This window comes from Haemaphysalis longicornis, unplaced genomic scaffold (assembly GCF_048455015.1).
Source record: "Haemaphysalis longicornis isolate Haplotype H1 unplaced genomic scaffold, Haemaphysalis longicornis Haplotype H1 scaffold_4, whole genome shotgun sequence".
Lineage (NCBI taxonomy): Eukaryota > Metazoa > Arthropoda > Arachnida > Ixodida > Ixodidae > Haemaphysalis > Haemaphysalis longicornis.
The window spans coordinates 182,290,948-182,302,672 of NW_027526361.1; the positions used below are offsets into that span (position 1 = coordinate 182,290,948).

Genomic DNA, 11,725 nt, shown 5'->3' on the forward strand with positions numbered 1-11,725 from the left:
ACTGTCCCGCGTCGGCGTCAGCCTCCACTGTAAACCGTTGCAGGTGGCGTTTGAGGGTGTAGCCCGAAAGAACCCATTCCCGTTTAACCCCTACCCGTTTGAACCCATTCCCGAAACGCCCTTCCCGCTTGACCCGTCCCGTGTGCGCCCGTTCCCGAAACGACCTTCCCGTTTGGGCGCTTCCTGTTTCAGCCCGTTCCCAAAACGCCCTTCCCGTTTCAACCCACTCCCAAAGCGCCCTCTCATTTGAACCCGTATCGTTGCAACCCATTTGAATTTCTGAAAGTATGCATTACCGTCTTCGAAACTGTTCCCCAAAATGTGCTAACAAGCAACTGGTCCTGCACTAAAAACGTATGCACCAAATTTTCCGGAATCGACCGATATTTCCGGCCGATAAAAGTTTCCGAATGCCTTAGGCTGATACTGCTCTCTTGACACAAAATTTGTAGTGGCGAAAGTGTACTATAAAGATACCCAATATCTTGAGGAATGCACGCATTGGATTTTTCTGCAGTTGGTGTTCGTACGTGCGGCTGAAATTTATTTATCAGCCGTTCTTATGCACATTGTTTGGAGCCTAGTTTTGTCTTCGGGTTCGAGAGATCTGTAGATCAAAGATGTCCGTAGGAGAGACTTTAAAAAAAGGAAGAACATATATGTTTTTGCTTACATTTCTACACATACATGTGTAGAAATCTGAGAATTGGCTACAAATGCCTTTCCTACGTGAGTGATGGCCAGATATTTTTATTTATTTACTGATACTTCACGGCCTGGTCGGGCTCATGCAGGAGTGAACATAAAAACACATCAGTATTGGTTGGCGTAGTTTAAAAACGCCCCACACAAATAAGTAAAATACATAAATATGTAATACACGCAAAGGGGTCCGAACAAGGATATGCATTCGTAATGTATTCCAATTTTAAAATACGACGATTCAACCAGAACACATATTTACAATACGTAAGGGAAATTCTTCTAACGATACCGAGATCACTGTTCGTTCAGTTAACGTATTCCAGTAAGAAATTGCATGAGGAAACAAAGAGAACTTTCGATTAGTAATTCAGCTGATTGGCTGCCTAATAGTCTTACTATGATGTCTTCTCGCTGAACGTCTGAAAGGCCCTTGGAGGTAGTATTCCCGCGAGAATTTTAAGTTTCTGTAGTAAAGAAAATTTAGGCTAGAGACGATCCTGCGCTGCTTAAGTTTTTGAAGGTTTGCCCTATTATGCAAATTGAGTACGCTAGAGTGACGGGAATAAACAGAATCAATAAAACGCAAAGCTAAGTTTATAATTTTCGCCGCTTCTCATTACTGCGATTTTTTATAGCCAGATGTGGCATATGTATCCAGATACATAGGGTTACTTTATTTTTATACATCTTTTTATCTTTTGTAGTTTTCATCTCTTTCTTTTCGACATTGATGTACACGCGCTATTATAACGATTAAATGTGTTAGTCCGCCAAATACGATTTCTTTCAAAGTGAGGGTATTTTTGCGATTTTTTATTTGTGCTTCCGCGGCGCGTTTCTAAAAGGGCTTTTAAATTTTATCCTTTTTCGGTTTCTTAATTTGAAAGACTTGTTTGTTAATTTGAAAGATTTGTTTAATAATTTGTTATTTGTTAATTTATTTGTTAGGCTTTGTTATATTGTTATAAAAGCTGCTTCTATGCAGCTTATATCGTCAGCCTTCGATGAATATAACGATAAATATAAATAAAAGATACCTCACCTCAAAAAATATTTAAAAGATTTGTTAATTGGTAGGACTAATTGTAACCAAATGTCGTCGTCTCTAGATTCAAAAAGTGAAGCCAAGGTTTGAAAAGCAGTAAAGTGCTCTGGATGTACTGAGCATGCTATCGCAGCGGCTGTGAAGAAACGGAAATAAATGAAAAATAGTATGAAAATATTTTTTATAACGTTTCAGAAACTGGGTACGTTATTCTGGGAACGGGCTAAATAGGAAAATACGAAACGGGAAGGTTCTTTCGCCCCGGGTTGAAATGGGAAGGAACAAACGGGAACGGGTCAAGTGGGAAAGGGCGAAACGGGAAGGTCGTTTTGCGCCAGTTGAAACGGGACGGAACAAGCGGGAAGGGTGAAATGGGAATGGGTTCAAACGGGAACCTCCCGCGTTTGAAGGGATGTCATTCTCCACACCTTCCATCTGCTAACATGCCGCTTAGAAGGAAGGATAAGGGCTCACTGATCAGCGATCACAACTTGCTAATGACACTTCAGCCTTAGTTGGCGGCGATTGGGTTCTAGGAAAGATAAGAGCTTAGTGAGGTCGCTAGCTGGGGTAATGGTCGCTTGTAGAGAGAGAGAGAGAGAGAGAGAGAATGAACTTTAATTAAATCGAAGAAAAGTTTCAGAGAGGCGTCCTCATTCAAGGACGCCGTGAGCTCGTGCCGAGTCGACAGCCCTTTCGATCAGGCGCAGTTGATCTTCGAGGCTTGAGCTGCCCAAAGGTCTCTCCCAAAGCTCCGTAGAAAGGTGGAGGTTTTAAGGGGGTGGGGTCTAGGGTAGATTTGTTGCAGCTGGCCTTATATAAGTGTCTCAGGGTCCCAGGCACGCCCCACAGCTTGGGACTCTGAGACCACCATTTTCCTCGGCAGCGATTTTCCCATAGGCCAAAATCGTTTTTACTTATTTTCACAATAAGCAGGCAAGTGTCGTCGTTGTTCCCGGAGTAAAACAAAATATTCCACAAAATGCGACGTTTGTGTGAAGTTTGAGCCCGAACAGAGCAGCGGTTCGCTCATGAAATTTTGTAAAATGCTTTAATTATCGTCGTAACACCCCCTATATTTGTTTTGAAAATCCTTAGATGAGCATAAAATATGCGTTAGGTAATTATTTACTAACTTCAGTTCAAGCTCTTGCACCAGAAACAACGTAACAGCGCAAAACATGCATAAAGAAAGGCATTTTATAGCATTCAGGTGGTTGTCACATAACTTTCCGGCCATTTTCTGCGAAACTAAATTGCCTGATTGGTCGAGAAGGAGACCGCCGCAATATTTACAAATGCCAAGGACCCCAAAGGTTGGTTGGTACGACCTTCTAGTCCACGTTAACCGACCCGCTAATTACTCTAATCCAAATTACTCAACAAACCAATCCTACTAAATCACATTAGCTCATCCACTCATCTCGGAAATCCACTCCAGTCTACCTGCTAATCCACATTATTCGACTTTTATTTTCATGCTACCCTTAACTTAAAAGTAGAGAAGATTCAAGATAATACAGAAATTCGGGCGCATCTACTTTGAAAGTGGAAATTAAAAAGCCCCCCAATTTTTTTTCAGTTCTCATGCTCTCTCAGAGCAGAAGGTACACAACAGCCCTGTACAAGAAAAGGTACCGATGACTTAGAGAACTGGGAGTGTTTGTGTCTCACCACTTTTTTTATATAACTGCCTATTCAAACTAAAATGAGTGGAAGATATGGATTCATTGTTGATAATGGTTCTGAATGCCTTCACAAAGGGGCAGGAATGCACTCAAATTAACAACACATTAACAAGTTTACAGAATATTAAACACCATGTCGATTGAAATCATGAGGAACAATTCATGATGTGCTGCTTCGGAATATGCGTTATAGCTTAAATTTCTCTGAATGAAAAAGCAAACTGAGGGAGATAAGCAGTATCTAAAGCAAACTGATAGAATATACGGTCAACTTTACATTAAATGATGGTAATAATAAGCAGAGAACCTAGTGGGTTATTGTGGTACTGCAGACTATGCAAAATATTTTGTGGTGCTGTCGGGCGAGTGGTAAAAATATCTTCAAACACAAGGTGGGGCACCATAATCGAAAACTAGAAATTACAGTTTTGAAGCCCCAGAAGCGGTTCGGAACGGTTCCTTCAATTCGTTCCGGTTCGGGTTCAGTTCCAAAATGGCGGAAAAAATACGGTTCCGGTTCAGCTCCGGTTCCGGTTGAAAATTCGTGTTCAGTTCCGGTTTTCGGTTCGGTTCCGGTTCCGGTTCGACACCCTGGTTAATAGTAGAATTTTAAATTGTATTTGGTGTTTTAGGGCTTTAAACTTTTTTCGGGCTATCGCAGGGAATAAAAGGGAGAACCCAGCAAATTAAGCTTATTTTTTTTTTGCAAAAACTGGGCGTAACCTAGTTGGTCTCTTTTAATAATCACTCTTGTGTTCCCATCGTCGTATTCCGGGATTTTTATTTGGTTTTGTTGTAGCGGTAAATGAGATACGTATTTCTGGTTTTTTTAGCTTCTGTGCAATACTAGAGCATTCATTTTTTTTAATTCTTGATTTTTGAAAATATTCTTCTAGCAATTATATCTACTTCAGCTTTTATGAAGCTCGTGGAGACACCTCATCAGCGTAAAGAGTTAGTGCTGTAGTAGTAATCCATCTTGAAAGGCGGGGCTGCATGCATTGACGACAGCCACTAAATATCTTGAAAACGGCGTGGGATACATGAAGCTTGGTGGGTGGCTTCATGCCTTGGCCGGAGACGCAGTTTAAATTTAGACACTCACCATTTCGAGCATGTCCGAGGCCGGAGGGAGCCCCGACGTGTTTCCAAGAGCGATCTGATTGCGGTACTGGTTGTGAGCAGCGAGAATGGCCTCCTTGTCGTTGTCGGCGAGTCCGGTCACCATGAGATGGCACGCGCCGGTGTTCTGTTTGCACATTACGTGATTAGGACTGAAGCGCAAATACCTGCTCTCACATTCTTCAGCATTCTCGCGCTCGCTTCTTGGCACCAGACGGGCTCTGGCAGCGTGTAAGGCCATCGCAAGCAGGACGACAACCAGCCCTCTTATCCCGTCCGCCTGAAACTTCATGGCTGGTTCTGCAAAGTGAAAAAAATGAACGGCAGGCAAGTCGGAGTGCATATCCTGAGGCTTCAAAATACAAAAAACCCATAATGTCTTTGTACATATTGCCAAGTAAAACGGAATTTTATATTTTCTAGGAGTTTCTTTACGAGATCATGTGCTGCTTTGTGGGGCACCGCGGTTTGGGAACTTAACCCGTTCGGCCCTGGCGTCGTCATTTGACGACACAACACATGATATCCTCTAGCACCTTAAAGGAACACTGAAGTGAATTTGTCAAGCTCCCGTTTTTGCTTGGACTGCGTAGAGTGGCTCAAATTAGCACACTTTTCATCGTTTATCCGGTTGAAAAATCGGTAATTATTTTACAAAGCGCGAAAGAAAAACTACCATGCGCGGTTTGCGGCGGCCGCACCAACTAAGGCTGTGACGTCGGGAGGAGGGGGCACCGTGATTGGACGATGCACAAGGTTAGCAATCAAAGAAGTTTCGGTTTCGGTTCTGTAAAACACAACCGATGGCGTTGTTGGATGGGCATTCTCAATATCTCAGTAATCATCGTACCGCGCTTCTGCCATGTTTTCGGCTGTAAAAGGCATAAGATAAGCCTCCCAGGACGGCTTGGAGTCGTAGCCTTCACTAGCCGAGGCCTACGCAGTGCATGAACGCCCTCCGCGTCCCCGCAGACACTCAAATGCCATGCGCTTTTTCCCTATATTTGGAGCTTGCCTCACTCATGCCTGTATAGTAAAAAACGTGTTCGCACCAGGCCAAGGGTCTGTTGATTCTGTCCTGTGCCCACTGCCCGCAAGCCGTCGGTGTTTATGGAAACAGCACGCCGACGAGAACTCCCTAACGCTCCAGTGCCAGCCTGCGCGCGTTCTGTGAACTAGTTCGTGAAGGCAATCAACGTTGCGGCCCAAAAAAAGGTGAACTCAGTATAGAAAACATCGGCGGAAAACGAAAAAGTTAACTTATAAAAACAAAAGCACGTCCCCGTGGGGATTCAAACTTATGACTTGCAAAACACTTCCGCTGACATACCTAGCGCTCCAAACAACTCGGCCACGGGCGCGCGCTGCCGACTTTGGAAATATAAGGTATATAATGTATAACCAGTTTACACTTTTATTTATTTTAGCATTCCAAGCAGCTTAGGTGACTATTTGTTGTTTTGCGCTCGTGCAGTAAGCATCCCCCAAGTTTCCACAATATCTCACGTCTAGCAATTGCATTTCTTAGACGGAAAAGCGTTCGCAGATGCGTAGTCGTGCTGCTGGCCGCTGTGCTTGTTCGTCCAGCGCAAAAAAGTGCTTCCCGCACCGTAGTTTTACGCTGTACGGTAAAAATATCAGTTGATTTTATTTCCTTAGTACCTATATTGACTTCGCTGACTCTTCTCCCGCCTTCAAGAGGCCTTATCTTTTCCTACTGGCGTACCAGTCAGCGAAGCGTCGCATGTGCGCTTGTGCAGCGCGTGTGTGACGCGACCTTGACTTGGAGCTAGATACAGAGTACAAACTAACCAAGTAAAGACAGGCACCTTCTTCCATTCACAAACGTGTCCTGGCTTCGTTTCCACTGAGCGAACGAATTGCGACCACCCGTCGGCGGCCGGCGGACGAAACGCTGGGCCGACTGACTCTGTCTGAAGGCCGGGGAGCCGTGCAGTAGCGCAGCCAATTGCGAGCTCGGCTCCTCCCGACGTGACACGAAAACGCCGCAGAAAATGGGCGAGCGTAAAGAGAGGAGGACAGGATTTTTGAATTAATTTTTCTACAAAATAAAATCGCGTAAACGCGCCCAGAGTGTCCGAAACATGGCCTGGGAACTCCGGAATAAAATTTGCGCTAGTAATCCCGCAATGTTTACATATCACTTCAGTGTCTCTTTAAGAACAACCCGAAAACTGCTGGTTTCTGGGCGAGGGTTGTTCAAGGGTCCCTCTTGCAATAGACATCACCATTGTTGCGTTTTCTCGGGGCTAGACGATACGAAACAAAAGAGGTTATGACGACTGGGCGGGTAAGGTAACAGAAAGTTCGGTTTGTCAAAATGTCTATAAATCTGTATATACCTGTATAAACAGCTTTATACTTTTTTCTGGGCGATAGGAGTCTTCTAGGTTTCACAACAAAAAGAAAAAAATCTTTTTACACGAAAGAAAATTTTTAATTGCCTGATGAACTAATTAATTGTCGCGCCTGTAAATTAATAAATACTTGCACTATTAGCACAACTTTTATTTCTGTGCTTCTGGGGTCCAAAGCCGTACGAAAACACAGAAAAAAAAAGAGTCTTGCTTGAAATAAAAAATCCAGGCTGAACGGGTTAATAAATTTATTAACTGTCGCAATGTCTCCGACTGTCTTCGCATTTCTCTGTAAAGGCTGACATTGAAAGTGAAAGCGTATTTACAGTCACATGACGGTAAGACTCTCCCAGGTGTCATCAAGCGTTACTGCAAGGGCAGCAACTTCGGCGACTAATTACACAGAAAACATCAATACTTTTGCAAAGTTGTCTTACTCAGTTCAAGGCTAACGCGTTCAAGGCTAACTAAGTTTAAAGCTAAGTTCATGGTAAGGCAAAGTACGGCCTAACGCATGCGAAATGCTTCCTATGAAAGTGTTTTGACTTTGTATATGAGAGTAGAACCCGAAGTCCGAAAAAGTCGAGTGAGTGGAAAAAATGTAAGTCGAAAAAGGAGCCGAAAGCTTTGCTTTTTCTGACATGCCCATTCACACGCTGCAAACTTGCTCCACTCTGAGAAGCTCATATCATCACCTATTAATCTTTTTGCTTGTCGGTGTGCACGTCTTTATGCCACGTACAAAGATTACGAGGCTTCACACGACAGCTCAGCAATTATTATAACTTTTCAGCAAGCGCAAATGGTGTAAAGTGCTCTTGTGCAGTAAACCTAGGCATTTTTAAACGGTAGGCTCACTGCATGCATCGCATACGAAAATCAGGACAAAAAGGCTGTCTTTTATTTCACGTCTTGAGATCTACCCTGCCTTCTGGCCAGAGATTTACCGTAGCATCCACTTATTTCTCAAAACCCACAACAAGGACAGAGATGTTATTGGGATTCACGAGTAGGAGCTTTTTATAGGCGCTAAACGAAAGGCTAACACTGCACAAAATACTTCCGGCTTCGGATAAAAAAACGCTAGCATTACGTCATATGAGACAACGTTCGTCTTGAGAAGCAAGCACGTAGCGAAGGAATACATATTAACAAGTCTTCAATTGTTAAAGGCAAATTTCTCCACTTCGGGATTTGGCCAAACGCTTTTGGAAACGAGCAACTTTGCTACCGGAACTATTCAGTTCGAATGAAATATTTGCTAGTAAACAAAGAAAACAAGTGTGACGGACATATAACGTGGGAGAGCGGTAACAGACAATCCAGCATAGACTATAGTCTAGTCTTCGGGACATTATACGAAAGGTTGCGGGAAACGAGGATAGATGAAAACCGGACAGACAGCATAGGAAGCGACCAGAAGCGGCTTACCTTGCACTTTGGAGTCGCAACCCTGACAAATTTAGAAAGCCGTAGAGCCGGAGTATCTAATTTCAGCAATGAACACTGAAAGAATATCGCTGATATGATGGGAGACCAAATAAAGAAGTACCAAGACAAAATTGGGATTACGGCGAAATGGTCGGATTCATAAAGCAGAAGATGGATAAAGCCAAGCAACGAAACCGATGGAAAGGAAAGAGAAAGCCGCGAAGCTGGCGGAATAAGGAAATAGGAGGGGCTTTTGACCGGCGTAAAATGCGTACAGAGAACATAGAGAGACAAAGAGAAACGGTATGGAACCGGAGGTAGTGAAGGAAAATGAGATAGCTACTAGGAGAAAAAACTAGAGGTGAAGAAAATAGTGCAAGCAAAGATTATAAAAAAGTTACAATAGGCGGCCGAAATACGGAAGAACGAGAAAAACGCATCTAAGGAGTTTTTGGAAGCATGTAAAATCACTAAGCTGAAAAACAACCTCCGTAAAAAATTCTTGATTGATGAGGACGAGAAACATTTCGAAGGAGAGCAGTCGTTCGCGCATATTCATCCAGTGATTAGACAGAATTTTAGGGAAATAGAGGCTGGGAAGCCTGCAGTGAAAACATCAGCGCCACAGAAGACTGCAGAAAAGGAAATAAGTTTGAGCAAGCTTGCTTGTAAAAAGGCAGAGCACAAGGTTTACCCCCAAACCGCAGTGGGTGCGGACGGAATACCAATGCAGCTGATAAACCTGCTGGGACCTAAAAGTAAGTCATCGTTTATGAAGGAAATAGATAAGGTGATACAAAACAAACAAATAACGGATGATTGGCTAGAAAGTAGGATGGATTTAACATCTAAAGGCAGAGGCAACAAAGCCAGTATTGATTCATACAGATCACTCAGAGTAACGTCAGTGGTGTATAGATTCATAATGCGGGCGATAAATTTAGAAATTCAAGCACGGATGGAAGAAAATACAATGTTTGGGGAATTGATGAATGGATGTAGACAAGGCAGGCGATTGGATGATAATTTGTTTGGGATAAGACAATGCATTGAAATTGCGATAGCTCATAATAGACATTTATGGATTACGTTCTTGGACATTAAAGAGGCATATGACAAAGAAAACAGAAAATCTTGTGGAGAATGCTGAAGCTACAAGGATTAGATAACGAGTTAATACAGTTCCTTATAAAGATAATAGAGTGCACCTGACATGCGAGGGGCAGGAATGCCCACAGCAGGTCAACACCCATTGGGGACTGAAACAAGGATGCCCTTTGAAGGACTGAAACAAGGACTTTGAACGACTGAAACAAGGATGACTGAAACAAGGATGCCCTTCTCTCGGTTCCTCCGACCGGATCTCGTCATTCCGGGCTCTCAGCACAGGCGACAGCCGGCACCACAACAAGCTACCACACCCAGATGTATCCCCTTTCCCTTCTGCCTCGCCCCTAGGCCTTGAAGGCTTATCCTGAGCAGCCCCTACCTCGAGGATCAGCTCCTGTTGGTCGGCAGAGCAGAGGCCGCATCCATGGCACTCGGATTCCTCTGAGCCAGAGTTCGAGCCCCCTCTTCCGATCCCCCTCCTCTACCAAAGGCTAATAAATTAGTTTCACCACCACCACTATATGTCAAAAAATTATAAAGAAATAACTGGCGACTGTAGTTTGTGCGGGCTAGAAAATTACAAATGTCATTTAATTGCATTAACTTCCACTGATAATCCAGTCAGTAAGAATTTGCCAGATATAAATTCAACTGCCTTTCTACGCAACGTATCATTTATTTCTTTGCTCTTCACTGTTTCGTTTAAAACAGAAATGACTGGAATCATGGATATTAAACAAAGCATTTCGAATGACATACTGCTCTCTGACCAATTAAAGCTTCCCGACAAATAGTAAAGATGTCTTTGTATGCACTGGTCTATGCTAGACGCCACTGCCCGTCAGTGTGCAGAAAAAATGCTAAAAATTGAATATAAACCAATGTTTTACTTTGGCATATCAATTTTAGCACAAGTCTCTTTCGTTCGAGAAACAAACAACAGAAACGAATTTCTGCCTTCATCAGTTTTGCATCCTCTGCGCATACGTTTTGACCAGAGGAATAGACGTACAACAAAACTGCGTACCCTGGCTTTTATTCTAAAAGACAAAAAAGTACCCTATGTGGCGCGCCTTCTCCCTGCTCTTCGTGTTCTCACCAACCTTCGACTCAGAGAGATTAAAAGTAGGTGGAGAGTTTTAAAATAAAACCTTTCGGGAGGTTTTGTTTTAACAGTGCAGTTCCGAACTCTACGTAACAGTGTCAGGCAATAAATTCTGTTCCAGCCTACTTACCTACTTCGTCAGCCGTCGACGAAGCCGCGACCAAGTTCCAGCCTAGTGAGCTTGGTTGAGTGAGCGTCGAGAGCACTCCGAGTTTCTCGCCGGGAAACGGCTTTTTTAAGCCACCCCTCCCGAAACTGAAACCGCCAACCAAGATGCAATCAGTCGTCTTGCTTTCGTCGTTTGTGATTGGGCAGCCTCAAGCCGGGTAGGGGATTAGGCGACCAATGTCTGCTGCGGAGGTCTGATACGCCAGTTGTCGCCGGCGTGTCAGCGGGAGAGAACTTCAGCGTTATCTGTTGAATTTTTCGCACGCCGCTTCCGAGGGGGGGAAACGGCCAGAAACATGGCGTTCCGGCACGAAGAGTGCCGTATTGTGAATATGAAAGGTTGTGAAGTGAGGAGATTGCGTGGTTTAGTTGAAATGGTTGATATAATGTTGGTTAAGCCACAAAGCATGTACGAGTTGTGTGAAGCGAGCTTTTTTTGTATCTTTGTTCTTTTAACGTCTTGGAGCGTATTGAAGCGCGTTCCACTGTTTTTACATTTCTGCATGTCAACAAACGGGGTGGGTGCAGTTACGTTGCCTTAAATTCAGCATTTGGGTTGGTCGAAATGCAGATGAAGACACAAACGCTGACGGGAACGAAGACACATGGGTAGCATAGTGAAGAATACGTCCTCGCCGCGCGGCGCGCTGATTACTGGGCCGCAGTTTCGCTTCGAACACAGGGCATGAGCGTCGTAAAACCGTCTGCGCGCTCTAAAGGTTATGTTGTTATGACCGAGAAAAATGATCAACTAAACAACAATCTAGATTTCGAGACGTAACACAAGCATTTGGGTAAGGCCCTGCACCGATTTGTAGGTGTACAATAAGTAAGACTAGGTGAAAACATTTATTCATATTAAATTGTAGAAGTATCCCACAAACAAATTGTACATCAGAAAATAAGAAATGTTTGAGGCGTAACGCAGAAGGGAAATTCGGCAGCCTCGAGAAGGTGGATGTTGCGTCGAAGG

At 43.7% G+C, this 11,725-nt stretch overlaps 1 protein-coding gene across 1 annotated transcript in view; it reads right to left on the minus strand.

Moving 5' to 3' along the window:
• LOC144179550 (venom allergen 5-like) overlaps positions 1 to 10,882 on the minus strand; it is a 67,260-nt gene extending 56,378 nt beyond the window's left edge. Inside the window, exons 1-2 of the mRNA XM_077707941.1 lie at positions 10,715 to 10,882; positions 4,544 to 4,860 (exon numbers count right to left, since the gene is read on the minus strand). Of these exons, the coding sequence (XP_077564067.1) occupies positions 4,544 to 4,852 (309 nt within the window). The 5' untranslated portion in view covers positions 4,853 to 4,860; positions 10,715 to 10,882. The remainder of the gene's footprint in view (positions 1 to 4,543; positions 4,861 to 10,714) is intronic.
• Between the last annotated feature and the right edge of the window lie 843 nt (positions 10,883 to 11,725).